General features: G+C 42.2%; 1 protein-coding gene and 3 gene segments (V, D, J or C); 3 read left to right on the top strand and 1 right to left on the bottom strand.

Moving 5' to 3' along the window:
- LOC117557550 (lysozyme C-like) lies at positions 1–4,697 on the bottom strand. Its single transcript, XM_034233436.1, has 4 exons — positions 4,431–4,697; positions 3,184–3,345; positions 209–287; positions 1–119 (listed from the first exon to the last, which is right to left on the bottom strand). Exons 1-4 carry the CDS (start codon positions 4,555–4,557, stop codon positions 53–55), a joined length of 435 nt encoding a protein of 144 aa, XP_034089327.1. The 5' UTR covers positions 4,558–4,697; the 3' UTR covers positions 1–52.
- Positions 4,698–12,677: 7,980 nt separating this feature from the next.
- On the top strand, positions 12,678–18,550 carry LOC117557556. The segment is given in 2 exon segments: positions 12,678–12,712; positions 18,045–18,550. A coding segment is annotated over 1 exon segment (336 nt).
- A 706-nt stretch (positions 18,551–19,256) lies between these two features.
- On the top strand, positions 19,257–20,641 carry LOC117557551. The segment is given in 2 exon segments: positions 19,257–19,458; positions 19,621–20,641. Coding segments are annotated over 2 exon segments (402 nt in total).
- A 4-nt stretch (positions 20,642–20,645) lies between these two features.
- Positions 20,646–21,739, top strand: LOC117557547. The segment is given in 2 exon segments: positions 20,646–20,901; positions 21,006–21,739. Coding segments are annotated over 2 exon segments (471 nt in total).
- Positions 21,740–21,858: the final 119 nt, after the last annotated feature.

The following is a 21,858-nucleotide window of genomic DNA, read 5'->3' as shown; positions in this document are numbered from 1 at the left end:
TTGTTTTTAAAACATTTATTATGTCCATGACAGCATCCTGGTCACATGTGGATTAGAGCCCACATCCTGCCAAGTATTCGCTCAGGTCACGGTTCTCACAGTGGCTGCGCCAGGCCACCCTGAAACAGACACAGAGATATTCATCTCTTCATACTGTATATGACGGTTTGTGTAGAAAACACCTGGCAGTCACCTGATCCATTCTTACCAGGCTTTGATGCCATTGGGGTCCCTAACAACGCGCTTGGCACAAGTGATCGCCACACCGACATCATTGGTCAGAAGATCTGTGAAAAAACAAGGCAACCTGGATTTGAAGGGTCATTAAAAAAGTAAATATAAATGTATGTACAACAGTCTTTGTTAAGGGACTGTGTTTAAACAGCGCTTTCATCCAAAGCACTTTTTAATGTGTCATTCACAAAGAATCATGTTTCCTTAACACCTGCTAGATAAAATATTAACATTTTAATATCATTTTTACTACAAAAACTGAACTGTATTATCTCATGTTTGATTTGTGCCACTCTAGCTATCTTTTCAGGAGAACATTCACTTTAAATAAACATACAAATGGCAAATGGGATTGTAAGGATGATGTTTGCTTTTGAGAGCTTGTTTACACACCGGTACAACTTTCCCCAACATATTTGGTAAGCAGGTAGTCTGATGCCCCGGCCACACGAGGACGAAAACGGCTAAACGCATAGGATTAACGCAAACGCAAAAAAGCTTCCGTCCACACGCAATAGTTACCGGATAGTGTCTGTCCACACGAGACCGCTCCGTTTAGCTCCAACCGCTGGAGAAGCTGCAGTACATATGCAGGAGCCTGTACGTGGCGCTGTAACATCCTCCACAAAAGCAGCATGGTTGTCATGGTTGCCCTTCTGTTTATTCTCCGCGGTGGGGGCCGAGGGAACCGGGCAGAGTTTTTCGCCAGTCAACGTGTATTTATTCAAGTTTAAATCTTCCGGACAAAATTATAAAAGTGCCGGTCAAATGTCTTCTTTGTTATTTATTGAGCTTTAAAACAAATGAATAACGAATCTATATAATATAATAATAAAATACACGGAGCCTCTCTTTTTCCTCCCTCTCTTCGGACAGCGCCAGTGTCTGTCTCATGCAGCAGCTGATCCAGTAATGAGTGACCCGGCCGACAGTAAAAATAAACATATTTATAACTAGTTTAGGTTTGAGAGGTGTCTCCGTCCTGTCAGATTAGACTTCACTCGCGTTTATGTCCATATCGAGAGAAAAATAAATAATCTGAATTCAGTGTGCAGTTTACTTTGACGCGGGGGTGAGCAGCAGAGGTGGGGAGAGGCGGGGCTATTGCCTCGTCATTATCAGAAAATGATCGTACACACGGAGCCGTTGGACCCCCCAGAGCGTTGCGTATGCCGTTCTATCCATCTTGGGACCCGTTATCGTTTCCGCAGTCGTTTAGTGCCGTATTCGGTCGTCCTCGTGTGGCCGAACGGTCTATACGACACTAAACAGTAACGCAAACGACCGTTTTCGTCCTCGTGTGGCCGGGGCATGAGGAGTGAAAACTTGGGCACAAAGTCCTTGCTGTTGCTTTTTTAATCTCAACACAGCAATCATAATTTCTATCAACTCAGATCTCCTGTCATGGTGGCTTGTCATCAAGAGAACAATGCCCAGAAATATTTAAGTTGAAAAACAATCCCTCTCATTGCCACTGGAAATGTTGCATAAACTCACGCAGATAGTGGTGTTTTGTTACAGCTAATTGTAATATTTGAAAAATCTTGTTTGCATTTGTTGGAGTTTTTTTTATTACCCTATTGTGCCTGGTCAAGGTCCCTTTCAGAGATGGGGTCGTTACTCAAAAAAAGTAATATATTACATTACTTCGCGTTACTTTACTCGTTACTTTACTCGTTACTTTACTCGTTACTCGCAGGGCCGCCCCTCCCTACAGGCAGATCACGCAGACTGCGGAGGGTGCTTCATTTTGCGGAGGGAGCCTCATCTGAAGCGCAAATGCGGTGCACCTAGTGTTACTCGTTACTTTACTCTACATCCTCACTCTGGATTCGGAGGTCCTCCTTAGCTATTAGCTTCACGTTAGCATGTTGTCTTTGCAGGTGCTTGTTGAGGTTTGACGTTGTGTTTGCAGCAGTGGATAACAGCTTCTGGCCTGGACACAGTTTGCACCTCACCGTCACATTCCTGTCCTTTCTTCGGACGAACTCAAAATAATGGGCATACCTCCATCCCTCGAAAGTTATCGCTGTTGACTCAGCCATGTTTATGCACTTTATGTGGACCATGATGTGGACGCGCAAGTCGCGCAAATGTTACGTAAATATAAACCTGCGGCGGAAATCCCTCTTGTCTGTCAAAGGGAGAATCTAGTAATTCTGTATGTCAGTAGGTAACTGTAGTGTGATTACTGATTTTATAAAAGTAACGAAGTAACGCGTGTCGGGCAATGTTAGTGTTACATTACTCTGTTACCGACAAAAGTAATATTATTACAGTAACACCCAACTCTGGTCCCTTTAAGAGTCGGGATTATATCATCAGTTTGGTGTGTCATGTGACCATTAAATAGGAAATAGGCCAAGGTTGCAGATGAATGGACCAAAAATCAGCTCCTGTCGTCTTTTCCTATCCACTAGTCCTCTGTGTGAAACGTCCCGGGGGTTATGGAGTTAAGGAATAGTGGTTAGGAGAATTCAAAAGGACTTAGGAAAAGATGGCCAGGCTTCAAGAGAATCCGACTGCACTGACACTATTCGAAGTATTTATGACGCACCAGTGGATGTTCTTAACGTGTGTCGGCTGTGGGGAAACTACAGTTTTCTGTACAGAGGACTACTACAGAGCACATAGATACTTTGCACAGTGCTCTGATGGTGTTGCTATGCAGGCTTTATGAACATGGACAACAGAAAACATATATTTTAAAATACAGTCATTTGATTGTTTGATTATTGCAGTTTAAAAGCTTGGTGGTGATCAGGACAAAAATGGAACTAGTGGCAACACTGGGATGACAACATGGAAAGTAATAGCAAATGAAGAAAAAATGCTGTGTGTGTGTGTGTGTGTGTGTGTGTGTGTGTGTGTGTGTGTGTGTGTGTGTGTGTGTGTGTGTGTGTTGTGTGTGTGTGTGTGTGTGTGTGTGTGTGTGTGTCCATCACTGACCGGTGCAATTGATGTTGCAAGCGTTCTTGGAGCGGGGGGTTAGGCCGTCCTCACACCACCAGCGGCTGTTGATCTGAAAGATGCCGTAGTCCGTGGATCCGTCGGTGTTATGGTTGGTGCTGGTGGTAGTCCAACTGGACTCCCACTTGCTCAGACAAACCCCTGCAGAGGAAACACAAAAGACCCGTTGAAAGTTCAACGTGGGGCATCGGAACCCATAGACAAGCCTGGTCAGGCAGCTCAGCCTTAGCCATCAAAACGAACAGCAAGTCGATTCCACTGCAGCTTTTCCACTAATGAGGATTACTACTGTATGAATACAGAATGAATAGAGACCAATGGCTTCCTTTAAATGTATTAATACAAAAATACATTGAAAGACACTGAATTACAGCACTGGCTTGAACATGTAAGTAGAAGCTGAAGGAGCAGGAATATTAGGATAATAGGGAACAGGTTTGGGTTTCAACTAAGTACTGTAGGAACAAGAAAAGAGGTTACAAATGCATAAAAAAGCAGCAGCAGATTTGAACTGCAACCAAATGACCTAAAATACATATGTGTAAGATTGTTAGGTCTACAGTTGGAATCAGATGGTATGGAACAGGTTGAGTCTGTTAATATCCAGTCTGTTAACATTGTAGCAGTCATTATGTAATCCTGATCCCCTGTGTCAGTGTGGAAACATCAAAGGTTTCCACGGAGATGGTGAGTGGTCAGTGAGGGGGAGACTGTCTCATTGACTTTCCATTGAAAAGTACCACTGACATTTACAGTATGCTTCCTGTTCCAAAAATGAACATTGGAGTCTATGGGTAGGTGTCTGGAGTTTCAGAGCCCTCAAGAGGCAGATGTTAACATTTTTTGCTTTGAAAATGGTGTTGTTCAAATGAAGTGAACTACCATACCAGAAAGGAAGTCACAGGAGTGAAAGGTATGGAATGTTTGGCAGGTTTAAGATTTTTTTTTTCAAGAGATTTTGAAGCACTCCTCCACTCTTAAGTGTGACATCTTGACTCTCAAGCTCTACAAGACCCACGAAACAACATAATGTTAAGGTCAGAAAAAGGTTTTTCATTTTGTTTGAATAGAGTTTAAACCATGGTTTAAACATAGAAAATGGTGGGACAAGAAGAGGGCCAAAAAAGTGTCTTTTGTGAATGCTGAGCAGTACATGTAAATGAGTATTGATTCTGAGACTGTACATGCAGACTCACAGTTCTTATTATACTAAAGCTTATACTCACAGTCAGCCAGGCTGTTGCCATAGTAGCCGTCCATCCCATGAGCCTTTAGCACTCGGGCCCATTCACAGCGCTCGTAGACCTTAGCGCTGGCCAAAGCCACCAGGAGCAGAAACACTAGACTTCTCATGTTTGACTCGCCAGCTGCTGCTAATGTCTGTTACAGTCAAGAGTCTGGGCTGGAACGCTGTTGCTGCTTTATTTCACAATTATTCCTTGTTTGGCTTGAATTTTGTCCAACTTCAACAAAACAGTTGAAATCCTGATTTTGGAGTTGGACTTTGAGCAGCTGTTTGTTCACTGGCAGAGTGTTATCAGTGCGATAAGACAGGCTGATGTGAAGGACATAGTGGTGGAGCTCTGTGTGGCAGCCATGACAAATGACTAATTACTAAATTACTAATCAGGGGCTCTGATTGGTCAGCAGGCGGTGCTTTCACTGAGTTGACCTCTTATCTGGAACATAACCTATGGAGATCTACCCCGGTAAGAAGTAAAACTCTGAGTTAACCCTGAAGTTACCTCGCTAACCGCAAATCCTGCTTCGTAGTACAAGCCACTGCTGCTGCAAACGGCAAAAATATAACTCAGATAAAACCTAAGAATTCAATTGAATGTTTTCACATCAAAACGGTAACACTGTGCACTTTGTTGTAAGGTTGTAGACCAGAGGTGCCCAGTACGTCGACCGCGGGGGCAATGCTGGTAGATCGCGAGTCATTGATGAAAAAAAAAAATCCAGCTCCGTTAAAATAGACAAAACAGGTTTTGATCCCTCCTCCCTTGGCCTCCCTGCCACTTAATTCAGGAGTTTACTTGATTGACAGAAAAAGCGACCTATCGCTTTCCAGTCTGTTAACCCAGAATGCAAAATCAGTCAAGTGCCGGGAAACAAACACAAACAACAAAATGAGTGCGGGACCGAGCAAAAAGCTAAAGACATACCACTTCCACCCAGAATGGGAGGAAGAATATTTTTTTGTGATGTCACATTCAAAGCCTTATTTGTAAAGCAAGCGTCGCTCTGCCAAAGAAAGGTATCTGAGTTACTCTTTAGTTTGTTAAAGTTTCAGCTATTCTGTTAACAGTTCTGTCATCAGATTATTTAATACGATTTGTTAAAACACTGTTGTTTCTTTTGATGTGAAATATTATTTATTTAATTTAAATAAAAAGCAATGTTAATTTTGTTCACAATTTGTTAAGTTAATTTAATAATATATGTATTTTTGAATCAAGTATTGATGGTTTATTGATAAGGCAAAAGTAACATAAGTAAAGATATAGTAAAACAAACGTAAATGTAATGCTGCAATCATTGAGAAGCCTCAGTGGAAATATACTGTGTGAATACTGTGTGCAACAACAACGCTGAGTTAACCAGATTAAGAACAGATGCATCCTGTTCTGTCCTGTTCTGTCCAAAACTGAAATGCCACAAAGTTGCAGAACTCATTGTTCTCACACAAAGTCACCCACCAAGCAGGCGCAACGTTTCCCAAGGGCAGTCTTGTGAGAACCTAAGGGTTGCTGGACAGCAAAGGCAGATTACACCAAGACAGAGCACAAAAGGTGGGGGCTACACAGCAAAAACTATAAGGACAGGATGTTTCTACAACTCGGGGCTCTCTTTAACTGGGATCTTACTCTGACGGACCTGTCACGGTGAGACCTCAAGAAGGAGTCCAAAGCGCTTTGTGGTATAAGTATCAAATTGAATGTATTTGCTGAACTGTGATTAAAGTACCAAAGTAATATCAGAACCAAATCAGAGTACGAAGTCCAGTGGTGTTTGACTATTCCTAGACTATTGCCTCTGCTCTCCAGAAAAGAACGGTTCACCGGGAACATCGGGCCAGACCCTGCTCTGGCCATATCCAAACGATCTGCGCGGAGTACGGACTAGGTCCTGTGGACTCCAACAGCTTGGTGAGCCCGACGTGATGGTCAGAGCAGGAGGAATTGGACACCGGTGACCTTCTGAGAGTAGACGGAATAAAACTTCGGCTTATCAAAAATCCCCAAAACACAGCTAAACCCGGGTAGGACACAGAACCAAGGTAAGCACCTACCTGTTACAGCTAAATGGTGTGATTGACATATTACAAAATTTTAGAGTTGTGCTACGGGATAAAATAAGACGAATGTATAAACCAAACGAATAAAACAAACCAGAAAAACAGATAAAAAACTATTTTGAAGTTCAGCAACTGCATAACAAATTTGTGGGAGAAGAAGCGGGTGGAACCCGTAATTTATGAGGACTCGCCGTAGTCCAAGGGATGGTGTAAACCTGATCACCGTATCAGTTACCCAGAGCAGTGTAAACCTAGTGGAGTGACACTAGTTACTAAGATAGCGTCAGCCTAATAACAGTCATTAGCAGCCAGGAGGTATCAGACTAGGAAAGACACTAGCAACCATAGGAGAAGTAGAAAGAAAGGGAAAATGGAAGGTGAATTTGAGAGAGAAAGGAAGCAGGGCTTCTTGGTTCCAGCAACCCGTGGGGTTATGTGGAAAAAATGGATAGAGGAAGGACGAAAACATCTGAAGGAAGAGGATTGGAATAAATGGGAGAAAAAGGTGGCACGAGTGTACCGCAATTTGTCAGATAATGGTATCTTGATGGCATACAGGCAGCATCACGTGGATGCACAAGGGAAGTCAATAGGAGGAAAAAGTCCAGCCGAAATGTTTGAGAAAGGAAAGAAAGACATAGAGGAACAACTAAAAAGACATAATTCCACAAAGTGTGGGATGTTCGGGAGAAAAGGACACCAAGATACGCGAGATAGATTAAAGGGATTAGTAAGGACTTGCCATGTCCTCATCTCAGCCGCAGGAACAGTAACAAATAGCGGAACGCCAGGGCCCACCCTACAAGCACCTCTTACAGAAGCAACACCCAGGCCAGCCCAAATCATAGTAACTCCCCCAACAGCCACAGGCACACAGGTGATAAAAACACCCCCGGGTTCTGAATCAGCCGTCCAAAACAGATTATATCCCGAACTCCCCAGCGACGGCCCGTTTTCGCCGCCCCCATACAGTCCGAATAATCCTTTTACTCAGGCCGTACTTTCCCCGATCAAAACACCCCCTCCAGGACCAAGCACAGGGGGAGTAGGAGAAAACTTCTATCAAACCACACCAAGGAAAGTTTCCCCCAGTTACCATGGCTGGAGAAGAAATAGTCATAGACTACACAGACATGATAGACAGACATCAGGGAAAAAGGTACGTGCTGGTTGTGATAGATGCCTACACGGGATGGCCAGAGGCCATACCCTGTGCAAAGGAAGACTCAAAAACTGTTATCCAATTCCTCGTTCAGTCCTACATCCCACGACATGGGTTCTCTAAAAAAGTTAGGAGCGACAACGGAAGTCACTTCAGAAATCATGACCTAGCCACCGTAGAAACTTCTCTAGGCCTGACCCACAAATTCGGGGCAGTGTACCACCCACAGTCACAGGGAAAGGTAGAAAGGATGAACCAGAACATGAAACAGAAACTTGCCAAAACTATGGAAGAAACAGGGCTGAACTGGTTAGAGGCGCTACCATTGGTCTTACTGGTGATTCGTAGCACCATTTGCAGAACCACAGGTTTCTCTCCATATGAGATGACCCATGGACACCAGTTTCCTGGCCCAGGGGCAGGAACCACGGTTTCCAAAGAACTCTATGAACGAGTAGGGCATGAAGACTATTATAAACAACTAAAATGCCTTGTTGCAGAGTTCGCTGACGAATCCACAGAAACACGAGCCAAGGGACATACCGAAGAAGCTGAGGGTGGCAGAGACGTGGAGTACATCCGACTGAAGACGGTCAAACCCAAGTGGTGTGCCCCACGCTTCACCGGACCCCACAAGGTAACCCAGAGAACAGACCACGCTGTGCGACTAGAAGGAAAAGGAGACACGTGGTACCACTGGTCCCGATGTGTGGCGGCACCAACTCCAACCAGAACCCTTGAAGACACGGCTATCGACCTAGAGGACCTCCACATCCGGTCAGCAGAAGGCATCCCGACCCAGGACCCCACTGAGGACAACGGAGGGGGCCCATCCACAGCCTAGGAGATAACAGCCGGCAAGGAGGCACGACAAGGGACCGCACCCCCTGAGCAGGCGGTACACCACACGCATTACATACACCCACCACAGTAGGAGACCCATTTAAACTGATACACAGGACTAAGACTTTGAAAAAGACAATGGCAAAAGGCAAAAGGGGGAGCCCTAGCTCTCAGCTCGCATACCTCGCTCTGGCCCTAATGGGGGTAGTCATGATCGGAATCCTAGTGATACTACTTGGAGAACGAGCCAGAGAGATCGAAGACAACACACCAAGAAATGTCGCTTCACCACCAAACCCCACACCACAAAATCACTCCAGTAAGACCCGTACAAAACGTGATGTTTCACAAACACGTGCCACGGTGTATACAGTAAATTTCACAAAATGCGACCAAAAAGCTTCACTTAAACACGTTTCCCTTACACTGTGTATACCTGAAAAATCAAGCACAACTAGTCTAATTCCGTACTCAAGTCTAACAAATAACCATGGCCAAAATGGTAGAAGTTGGGGCAACGGGTATCAATGGTACATAACCATAGGTGACGAATGGAAAGACCTGGTTGGAGAAACAGGGGCGGACTGGAGGTCGTGGTCAACAGGACCAGCAATAGCACTTAGGAAAACAATCACACTGTCCAAATCCTCCGCCGGCTTGTCCCTCAAATTAAATCTAACAGCAGCCCCAGATTCAGTAAGAGACCCCACAGTCACTTGCGCGCTTTTCTACTTATGGGCCCATTCTAACGAGAACGACCCCAAGTTTCCCCTTTTCGCTTGCATATCTAGCAAAATACCTAAACCACTTGCGGATGACACTACAGTACAAAAGGGGGTGGTAATTCATTCAACTGAAGACTGAACAGTAGACAAAGAGTTCCAAGCGGCAACCGGGGTCTCAGGACATTCAGTGACCAGTAACAACTGGCTGCTAATGGCCCAGCAGGCAGCAATCGACACAGGAGACGACTGTCTCGTGTGTATGGGGGCTAGACCCCTTCTCAAAATAGTCGCTGCCCCCATAGAACCCGACTGTGTGTGGGAAGTAATGATGAAAGACAATCCGGCCGACAACTGCTCCAAATATGACGCTTTCTTCCCATTAGTTCCCTCCTCCCCGCCGTACATCCCATGACAACGCGACGACATGGACGCATGAGAACCATAAAACATCAGCTAAGAAACTGTATAGACTAAATGATTTAAAGCATACTGAAATTACTGCACTGAACTATTGCTTCGCTTGCATACATTGTTGTTATTGCCCCAATCTATGGAATGGGGCAAAAGGGGGATTGATGGTTTATTGATAAGGCAAAAGTAACAGAAGTAAAGATATAGTAAAACAAACTTAAATGTAATGCTGCAATCATTGAGAAGCCTCAGTGGAAATATACTGTGTGAATACTGTGTGCAACAACAACGCTGAGTTAACCAGATTAAGAACAGATGCATCCTGTTCTGTCCTGTTCTGTCCAAAACTGAAATGCCACAAAGTTGCAGAACTCATTGTTCTCACACAAAGTCACCCACCAAGCAGGCGCAACGTTTCCCAAGGGCAGTCTTGTGAGAACCTAAGGGTTGCTGGACAGCAAAGGCAGATTACACCAAGACAGAGCACAAAAGGTGGGGGCTACACAGCAAAAACTATAAGGACAGGATGTTTCTACAACTCGGGGCTCTCTTTAACTGGGATCTTACTCTGACGGACCTGTCACGGTGAGACCTCAAGAAGGAGTCCAAAGCGCTTTGTGGTATAAGTATCAAATTGAATGTATTTGCTGAACTGTGATTAAAGTACCAAAGTAATATCAGAACCAAATCAGAGTACGAAGTCCAGTGGTGTTTGACTGTTTGACTATTCCTAGACTATTGCCTCTGCTCTCCAGAAAAGAACGGTTCACCGGGAACATCGGGCCAGACCCTGCTCTGGCCATATCCAAAACGATCTGCGCGGAGTACGGACTAGGTCCTGTACACTCCAACAGTATTCATCTTTATTGTCTTCATTGTTAGTTTCCACATGCCTAAAACAACCTCAAGCTAAATCTAAAAGTTGATGGCTAAATAAGAGCGTTTGAGAAATTGTGCAAGGCATACAGTAATAGTCCGAATAGTCGATTAATCGTTTCATTAATCGATAGATTAATCGATTATCAAATTAGGCGTTTGTTGCAGCCCTATTGTAGTTATTCCATGTATAAATAAAACGTGTTATTCAGCAACCCTTGCAATTTGGGATTTTATTTTTGGTTGGTAGACCTCGGTGAGCTGGTCATTACAAAAGTAGCTCACCAGCCAAAAAAGTGTGGGCACCCCTGTTGTAGACTGACACAAGAGAACTCCCAAATTGGTGAATTGTGGTAAAGAGATTAAACAAATGCTGTGCCAGTGCTAGGCTAATCCAGTTGGCTAAAGTGAATAAGCCTGAGTTAACAACATTAGCATTGAACGATGAACATTGCAATTAGCTGACTGTTGTAGAGCACAGCTAAAGCTATTGACAACTCACTCAAGAGAATATAAAAACGTTAATACAGAGGGTTTAAGTGCAGACTGTTGTATTTAGCTGAGGCAACTGAACAGCTTTAATACTGAAGCAAAATAAGTTGCGTTTTGTAAGGGATTTTATATCAGGTGTTTGTGAATCAGAGTCCTGCATCGGGTCGGGTACCCGCGGGTGACCCGCAAAATAAGTGATTCGCGGGTGATATTTTTTCAAACGCTTTTTTCCGGGTACGGTTCTGGGTAAAACAAAGATGATGCGGGTCGGGTCGCGGGTGTTGCATAATAAATATATTAAAATAATAATAATTTAGTTTAATGTTTGAATCCTCAGACCTCTCCCCCGCGGGACCGCACATAATCATAACCTCTGCAGCGCATCAATCTGCTGCTGAGCGCCACATTCAAAATGGCTGAGGTGAAGGCGGATCTCGGAGAATACAGCATTTTCAATAACACTTCCTCAAGGAGCGAAATCCAACGTCTGGGAGGCTTTTGGTTCCTAGATGGAGAAAAATAACCAACATCCCACGCTTTTTGAGACAAATATGGAACTGCGTGTGTTAATAATTGCACGTTTTCACTGCTCATATATATGCGGGTTCGGGTCGGTTTGCGGATCTTCTGCCGACGGGTCGGGTTCGGTATTGCACGTCGCGGGAGCGGGTCTTGAAAATCAGACCCGTGCAGGACTCTGTTGTGAATCAGATTTGTTTTGAAGACATACAATTGTGCCAAGTTACACTGTATCTAGTGTGTTTGCTTGCCTTTTATGTAAAAATGATCTTACATTTAAAAAAACGTTTAATTTATTTTTAAATAACTGTAATGAAGCAGTGTTTAAACCAGGGGCATCCAACGTTCCTTGATCTGAAAGACTTGCATCACATCACTTACGTTTATACCAGCGACGTGCAGTCAGGGGAGGCAGAGCCTCACCTGTCATACTCATAGACTGACCATACTCCAATGTAACAGAAAAACAACTAAAGAAAAACTAAATAGTAATAATAATAAAATGTCTCCACTGATCTGTGTTGTAAATGTGATTTCTGTTTGATTCCAATTGCTTTTTATAGTCAAAATCAGCAAATTGGCCGAGCTCCGCTACAACTACATGGGAGCGATGAGGAGTGAGGCAGGGACGAGCTCTGCCTCTCGTAAGCCCACAGTAACTTGCTGGAGCGCGGGCACTAATTTAGCGCGGGCACTTATTTTGTGAGCGCGCTCAAGCCAGTTACTGTGGGGTGAGGTGAGGCACAGATGAGCTCTGCCTCACCTCAGAATACGTCACCCCACAGAAACTGGCTGGAAAGCGGGCCCTAAGCGCATGCCTGCACCATCTCACTGTATGTCACCAATGTAATGTTTGTAGATCCCTTTATTACATTTATCCTCGCCATCCATAGTCTCTAAATAACTTATTTCACGTATATATGATATTTAGGCCCGCTGGTCTCATCATACAACGGCAATGAAAAAAGCACCAGGGGAGGCAGCCATAACCTCTGCCGCACTGAAGGGGGCGCACGTGAGCCCACAGGTTCTTGTTGCTACTGTTATTCTACGCAGAGACGGTAGACGCAAACAACAAACTAGACTTTTGAAACTAGAGGAAGATAAGGAGGACTTTTACAAAAATGTAATGGAGATTGTTGTCCAGAAGGATAGCATGGACTTCATCTTCAAGTCAAGGTAAGACTACAATTGTAATGAACATGGGATCTTACTAAGAAAGAACAATCCAATATTTAGATGTTGGGTATCCTTTTGTTGAACAGTCTGTTTAAAATGAATCGAAGCATCAGACTAAAAAAGCTTTTGAAAATAACCGAACATTTCGATTAAGGTCAAAATATAATATTTGTAAATCTGACTCTGAAAGAGTCAGTGCCTCACCAGCCATGAACCTCACCGCACGTCACTGGTTTATACACATAGCACTCAGTTCAATTAAGCTACTGAAATTGCAATACCCAAAGCTTATAAACAATCTTAAAGGTCCCCCATTATACTATTTTTCATCAAAATTGTTACAGCTCAAATGCATTGCAATGACTTTGTTGAAAACTTGAAAGTGAAATGTTAAACTGGAAGAGTAGAAAAAATAGTGAAGAAGCTTAATATTTAAAAAATTTAAAAAAAGGTATAAACAACATGTATAGCCTCAATGTCCTGAAATAGCTGAATAATGTAATAGTTGAATAGTTTCTGCAGCTGAAAGTAGGCTGAAGGAGTTAGATATTAAATGTAGTGAATGAATGTGTATTAAGAAGAGAAAAGAAAGTAAACACGCTTTGAAAAGCAGCAGAATATTTGAACTGCAAACTTTTGAACTAAAACCATACGTCACCAATAATGTATAAAATATGTGGAACATGTTGAAGTCAGTATGAAGTGTCCATCAGACAGAAAAGAATAGGCTGAGACAGTCTGTTCAACTGTTTTCGTGTCCGTGTGGCTCGGGCCTAAGACAAGCTAAGGACCCAAGATCCGCGTTTCAGGGCTGGGATAGAGGGATATGAGAGATTTCTAAAATGCATGATCTGTTTGTATTTTGAGAAAAACACATCAGTCATGTTTTTATATATTTTTATATTTCTAAGACCCATAATATATGCCTAAAAATAGCATGATAGGTGCACTTTAAGATGGTTGATGGTGGTAACTCTCTGCATCAAACTTTCAAGGCTGCAGTTTGATTTTCATAGAAATGAAAGGAAACGGATCCCTGGGCTACATGAACCAAACCAGAGTGGTCTCTTTGTTTTCTCAGGATGTTATTGTAAAGTCTTAAAGGAAAGTTGCTGTTAACGGTGACCCACAGAGCCTCTGAGAGGAAACCACACTGTTTCATAATGTTTGTTTTCACTGGCTGACAGTCAAATCAAACAGTATACTGAATCAATATGATACAAATACAACATAATTCCCGTAAACTCTACTTTGCTTTTGGTATTTCTTGGAACATTTGTGTAGGAGCCATTTTGTGGGTGTTGTTGGTGTGTCAGTTTATTTGAGTTATATGTATAGTGCAATATTATTTTTGAACACTTGGTGGCGGGGTTTAGCTGCACCGGGTGTATATAAAGAGGTCATAGGTGACAGGAGAGGAGAGGGACACAGAAGGAGAGAGCATACCGATTCCAGCAGCCCGGCAGATGCTCATCACAACAATTAGAAACTGTACAATTAACCCTGGTATGTAAAGCTGAATAAACAACATTATAAACTACAACAAAGGACCGGAAATCATCTGTTTGTGTCTGCGTCTGGATCACTCTTCAGCCCTTCTGTGAAAGTAACGGCAAAAATATCTAGGACATAGGAAAAGGAAATTGCCATTACAATTTGTTTTTAAAAAAAAGCCCAATATCTCCTTTCATCTCCCCTCAGTGGAACATTTATACGGACTCGGACTTTGATGAGAAAAATATAAATGTTGTGTAAAACTATTTTATTTCTGAAGAGATAAGTCAAGGGTCACTTTTGGGAGGGCAGGAAATGGTGCCATGTACATTCTTAAAAGGTGAGTTTGTATTTATTTTAAAAAATCCCATTTGAAAGTGAGCATGTATTAAAGAAACAATGACCTCTCTCAATTGTATGGACACTTCAAATGTGAGGACACTTAAAGGGGCAGGGCATTTGTGGAATATAGGGTGATTTGTACAAAGTTAAAACATTTAGGTAACTTTAGATGAGGGCATTTTTTAAAGAAAGGAAACTCTTGGTAGTAATAATAATAATAATAATAATAATAATAATAATACATACATGGGACTTTTATAGCGCTTTTCATGAAACTCAAAGACGCTTTAAAACCTTTTACCAAAAAGGAATCCAGTTTTCACAAGACAGCACATTTTTTGCTTTAGTGATATGTTGTTGTATGCGAGGACTGTTCTGAGAAACTGACTGTTGAGTGTGTGAGAGAAAAGTTAGCACAATAGCGTACAGAAGTCTGTGTGGGTGTGTGTGTTGTAACTTGTGTGTGTACACGTACGTATGTGCAAAGGTTGAATAACAAATACTGCACAAAATAATGTCACTGTTTAGTGAATCAAACTCATTTTGATCAAAACATCTTCAGAGTATAGTCATCAAGTATTATTTGTGAATTAGAGTGCTGGTTCCCCTGAGCATATTTAAACCAACACTACCCAAAGATAGAAAAGAAAAGGAGTTGCCTCTGAGATATGTTATCAAACAGAGCCATAATCACCCTCACAATACGGTAACTGAACTCTGTTTACAGCACTATGCTTCTCTGACTCTCCTCTCTGACTCATCTCAAACACTGGCAGAGTGCAATTAATCAGCCGGTTGATAGAAGGCCGTCCAATCGATGATGCATCTCACAGAGAGGGAGACGAGAACTGAACCGTCTGAGGAAGAAGCCTGAGGACATGTGAAAACAGTTCACACAATGATGGAGTAGGGGGACAGCTTTTAGATACAGCTGTGGATTTCTAAAACAGTTTATTGTTTGGGGAAAGATTGAAATACATTACTATGTTTGTACATTTTGATGTGAAAAATACTACTGAAACGAAACATGACCAATCTTGAATGCCAGTAGTGAGACCTGGCTAGCACCCCTAAATAAATAAAAATAATTAACACTCAAACTAAGCTAATTAGCCTAGCCGCTAATTAGCTTAGCCACTCGGAATTCTCACTGTATTTATGCAGTCGCTGTTAAAGGGGACCTATCATGCAAAATGCACTTTTTGATGTCTCACGCAGCGTCAGAAAATAAAACCCTTTCTCTTTTCCTCCGTACCCAAATCTCTAAAAACGGGGCTACAACGGAGCTGATCCAGATTTGCGTCCGATATGACGTAATATCCGAAATGTAGGCTGGCTTTACACCCACGGCCTTATCAGAAACGTTGCTATCAGAAACAATGCCCGACTGTTTTGGACGTAATATGGTCGGTGTTTACATTAGCATCGCTAACACTCAGAGCTAACCTGTACTGGAGAGCATGTGTGTGAAGAAGCAGGAAGTAAAAAGGAACTCACCTTGTGGTATAACCGGCAAGAGAGAAAGCCTTTGAGCTCCATACTGTTTCAGAGATAATCCATGATATGGCGTTTCATCACGGCAGTATCTGTCCGTAGAATCTCCCGCATGAGCAGGCATAAGCTCCGCCCCTCTTTTTTAATCACATTTCTTTAAAGCTTTATCCCCAATCAGCACTTTAGAAACAGGAAGTGAAATAGAGGGATATGAGGCATGGCTAGAATGGGTGATCTGTTTGGTATTTTGAGCAAAACACTTCATAGACATGTTTTTTATATATTTGTATATATCTGAGACCTATGCTATTGCCTAAAGATAGCATGATAGGTGACCTTTAAACACTTCCGCCAACTCCGGTGTGGATGAAGCAGCATGTCCTGATCCGGGCTGTCCTCAGACTCTCCATCAGAATCAGCTCCGATCAGACCTTTCTGAATCCCGACAGGATGGTGTCGGTCGGCACTGAAGCCCATGCTGTGTCCATCCATCCCACAACATCCTGGAAAGTTACGTGACGCATCCTCCCAGTTGCCGTGACTTTTTTCTTCTTCGGTGGTACAGCAGTTTTCAGTTGTCACGATTGTATACAGTGCCATATATTGGCCGGAGTTTGAACGCAGTTAGACAACATTCAATAAATAAGTCGCTTCGGAGTATAAGTCGCAGGGCCAGCCAGACAGGTAAAAAAAACGCGACTTATAGTCCGGAAAATACGGTAGATATTAACAAGCTGAAAACATACTGTCATGAAATGTCTTTCTATTATGAATTTAAATTGCCCTTGTGAAACTAGTCTTGTGTTCATTGCTATCCCCATAATGACCTAAAAATGTGTATTTATGACAAACATGGATGTTGTTTATTATTGATGTTCCAGCAAAAGCAATGTTTGGAATGTTTTCATTTTGCTACGGTAAGTATTGAACGGTGCAGACACAATGACCCGAGCAATGTCCGAAAGGGTTTGTGTTTTGTTTTTGCCGATGAGCTCACTATATAATGTTCTATATTTACCTCAGTAGAAAAATAAGTAAGCATGATTGATTTAATTATTTTTGGCAACAGTCTGAGAATCTGCTCACTCTCCATCAGTCTAAGCTGCACTCCAACAGTGTGTGTACCTCTGCAGAGTGATACATGTTGAAGTGTGTGTACACACGTATGTGAAGAGTAGCATGCGTTTATCATGATGTCTAACACTCACCTCTGACTCTGAGCTGCTGCTGAGTGGAGGCTGTGCCGACTGTCAGAGCGCCACCTGCTGGACAAACCTGCAACACAGCGGACAGACGGGTTTAATACAGTCAGATAATAATGTCTGAATCATTTGTACGAATAGACGTATATAATAAACACAGTTATAATTTAGGAAAACGTTTGAACATTTTGCAGGGGAGGTTAGAAGACACAAGGCTTTATTAAGAAAACAAATATTTACTTTAAAAATGAATAAGATTACATAGTAATATAAAATAATCTGATCCACTTACTAAACTTAAACATACTGTATGACTGTATCAAGTCTGCATTTGTACAAGTGAATAAGATGATGTGCAGGTCAGAGGATAATATATCAAATTGTCAATTGGAGTTGTATTTCCTGATTATTTAATTTTTGGTAACACAAAGATGTTCAAGTTTCAAAATCATGTGACACAAGCTACCACAAAGGAAAACCTTTCATGGTCTGCCTTCAAATGTTTTACTCACTGAATGCTCTAGCATGTTTTGTTCTCAGCAGCAGAGGGAGACAACAACCTTCTCTCTGATAAACAACAGCAACACACGGACACCCCCCCTGTCAGTAAACTGTGACAGTGATGTGAACAGAAAGCTGAGAGTAAAGAGTCTCCTCGTGCTAAACATGATGTTAACTGCCTTCATATTTTACATCTTTCATCTGGCATGGATAACAGGTTAGATAAAATATTCTTTAAAAAAGTAAGGCACTGCAAAATGAACGGCTAATATCTTTAATGTTCCCTGCTTGTTCCACAGGTGCCTCAAACAGCGACAGCGTCTTCCAAACGCCTCCGTTCATCATGAAGAGAAGTGGAGAGTCTGTGGACCGGGAGATCAACTGTTCGCACAGCATACCAAGCCATGATCGCATTCTCTGGTACAAACAAGACCAACATCAAAATATGAAGTTTCTGGGATATCTGAATGTGAAGTACCCGTATCCAGAGGACGACGTGAAAGGAAAAATCAGCTTTGACGGAGATGCCAGTATACACTCTCAGTCTCGCCTCAGTGTCTCTAATCTGTCATCAGAGGACAGCGGGGTGTATTTCTGTGCAGTCAGTCAGCACAGTGCTGCAGATTCCCCTCAGCTCAATACAAGAACTCTCCTCCGTCTGTCAGAGACAACAAGCTGAGGCTCAGCACCTGCAGCTTTCAGGATAACATGAACTGTTATCAATGAACCCCCTCAGAGCTACTGACAGCATACTTGAATTCAGCCACTGTGTGAAATACAAATTGTTAAAGATTTTGTTTTATTACTTACAAGTATCTATTATTGTAAATTATTCATGATAGAATCTAAAAGAAGAGAAAAGTTTTTTTAAAAGACCTTCAAACTGAGGCGTTGATCCCTTTCTATTAGAGAGCTTTGTGAGACTTCATTCTATTTTATATTCAGCTGTCATTTTAAACAATATCAGTCCATCTCTTGACGACACATAATTTCTACATCTTGTAACTAATCCAGGTTTCTTCAGCTTCTTAGTGTAACTGATTAGCATTAACTTAATATACTACAATTTATATATATATCCTTTATTTAACCATTGAGATTAAAATCTCTTTTCCAAGAGCGACCTGGCCAAGAAGGGCAGCATGTACAAAGTTACAACAGATAAAACACAGACATGACAGGCAGACAAATACAGCTGTAAAACACAAATAAAAAGGCACATTAGCCAGTCAATATGCGAAGTAAAACTGGCAACATTTAAAACGATTTTAGGATATACGAGCACTCACATCTACCAATGATGTCGTGTTCTCTGTCCTTTAAGATGGACCTGAATTCCCCCATAGTGATTCAATCTGAGAGTTTCAGCTCCTTCTGTAAGTACATTTCTATTTCTGAAATATATTGGACTGTTTATTTCTGTGTCTTAGTTTCTCTTATGTACATTGCCTTGTGTTTGTTATGCTGCTGCAACGCAAACAAATCCTAAATTGGGATCTGGGATATCTACAATGTACTGCAGGGGGACCCCTAACACCACTTGATAAAACACTGAATGCTTTGCTCCAGCTCAGAGGAGGTTATCACACAGACACTCCCCCCTGCAGCTCTTCATACTTTATGAGGCTCTGCAGTCCCTGTCAGACATCATGGACGTGATCATCTTTAAACACAGCTTCCTCACAGTGTCCATCTTTTTACTTTGGACTACAGGTAATTTACAATAAAATCGACTGTGGACTGGTTTGTAAATATACATTATCATCAACTAATGTTCTTGTATTTGCTGTTTTTATCATTTATATTGATATTGACGTGATATAAGGAGGGTCAACAACTGAAGGTTATTATAGTATATTTTCTTGCTTCACTCAGGTCTAACTGATGGAAGCGATGTCACCCAGACTGACATGCTGTGGGAAACACAGGGAGAGAGTGCAACAATGAACTGCACACACACAAAGGGTACTAGCTACTACCAGATGTACTGGTACAGACAGCTGCCAGGAGAAACTATGGAGCTAATTGTGTTCACAACACCAGGGAACAAAGGTAATCATGATTTTGGAGAATTCGGCAAAGACAAGTTCTCAGCCACAAAGCCTGACGCTGAGAGCGGGACGTTCACAGTGAAGGGTCTGCAGCCAGGAGACAAAGGCTTGTACTTCTGTGCTGTGAGTCAACACAGTGACACACACACAGGACGAGGCTGAACAAAAACCCCAGATATTTGGCTGTTAGTGATTCTATGTGTCTGCTGTCCTGTAGGGGGACCTCCAGTTTAATCACAGAATCATTCAGTTCAGAGACGCTCCCAGCTGTTCATCTCTCTGTTGTAACCTCACACCTCCATCACACACGGACTATAACACTGATCACAGCTGCTCTGATTAAACTAACCCTAAACTGGAGGTTCTGGATGTTACGACTCATGACAGAGCTTATGTGTTGATGATTCTGACAGTAGAGCAGAGACTCACTGGTGGTTCTGGAACATGTGGTTTTGTGTTTGACCCTCACAGGAGTATTGGTGGGAGTGATGTGATCCAGTCCTCTTTGCTTTAAACACTGCAGTCACACAAAGGACGTTAGCTCTATCCAAATGTTTTAATGTGGGCTTCAATCGACAATTACTTTTTGTTATGCATTAACCTGCCCATTATTTTCTAGATTAATTGTTTAGTCTTCAAAATGTCAGGAAATAGTTAAAGTCCATAGTAATGTCTTGTTGTCAGTTTATTACCCACACATATTTACTTTATGTGATCTAAAGATTAGATTTTTGAGGCTGAAACATCTCATTTACATTGTTTACATAAAAATATGTTTTGTTGATTAGTCAATGCAGCTCTACTCGTACCATATCTGAATTGTTTACATCACATGACCATCAGCTTCGTGGTGTAGCTGTTCAGCACTAAAGTAAACAAACTGTGATGTACTTCAGGGGGACCCCCAGTACCTCCTATACTACCACCTTTACTTTGTGAAATACTGAGTGCTACCTCACAGGATGTGATCACATGATGCAGGGACACTCCCACCTGCAACTCTTCATACTTTATGAGGCTCTGCAGTCCCTGTCAGACATCATGGACGTGATCATCTTTAAACACAGCTTCCTCACAGTGTCCATCTTTTTACTGTGGACTACAGGTAATACTGTGCGCTGCTTTACTCATCAATATCAAATAATGTCCATGTGTTATGCTAATTAAGGTGTTGTAGTTAATTAAGGTGCTGTTTTTGTCGACACTCAGGTCTAACTGATGGAAGCGATGTCACCCAGACTGACATCCTGTGGGGAACACAGGGAGAGAGTGCAACCATGAGCTGCAACCACACAAAGGATGCTAGCTACTTCCAGATGTACTGGTACAGACAGCTGCCAGGAGAAACTATGGAGCTAATCGTGTTCACAATATCAGGGAACAATGATAATCATGATTTTGGAGAATTCGGCAAAGACAAGTTCTCAGCCACAAAGCCTAGCGCTGAGAGCGGGACGTTCACAGTGAAGGGTCTGCAGCCAGGAGACAAAGGCTTGTACTTCTGTGCTGTGAGTCAACACAGTGACTCACACACAGGAGGAGGCTGAACAAAAACCCCTCTGTTGGTGTCACATGAATAAAAGAGATCAGTGAGTTCAGTTATCTGCAGGTGGAGCTCGACACTGCAGACTGGTTCTTAGTATGCAGTGTCATTAGTGACTTGTTGTCAAAGTGAATGAGAAATCACAGGCAATACATAGACATTGTTCTCCATACTGCTGAGCATGTTTCCGGATGTTTGTAGGATTTCATTCAGTTCAGAGCTTATTTGATATCATCATGTGAACAGTGACATTTATAGACATATACTTGTCAATTGTGTTTTGTGTTAAATTGTTTTTAATGTGCCTTTGTGACTCTTTTCCTCTCCCCTGTTTCACAGTTCAATGTCTGTGCTGGGTTTTGCGACTGAGTTTAGAATATAAAACATTTCATCTATAGACCATCGCCTCCGTGTCTAATGTCAAAGTTATGTGAAGTGCACCTCGGAACAAAAGGAAAATGTTAGTTATTAATATAACATTTAGTTACATTATGTTTGACTACTAGCTAATGTTTGAGC

The sequence above is a fragment of the Gymnodraco acuticeps genome, unplaced genomic scaffold, assembly GCF_902827175.1.
Source record: "Gymnodraco acuticeps unplaced genomic scaffold, fGymAcu1.1, whole genome shotgun sequence".
Taxonomy (NCBI): domain Eukaryota; kingdom Metazoa; phylum Chordata; class Actinopteri; order Perciformes; family Bathydraconidae; genus Gymnodraco; species Gymnodraco acuticeps.
The sequence above is the reverse complement of the archived record's forward strand: the minus strand, read 5'-3'. Positions and strand labels throughout refer to the sequence as shown.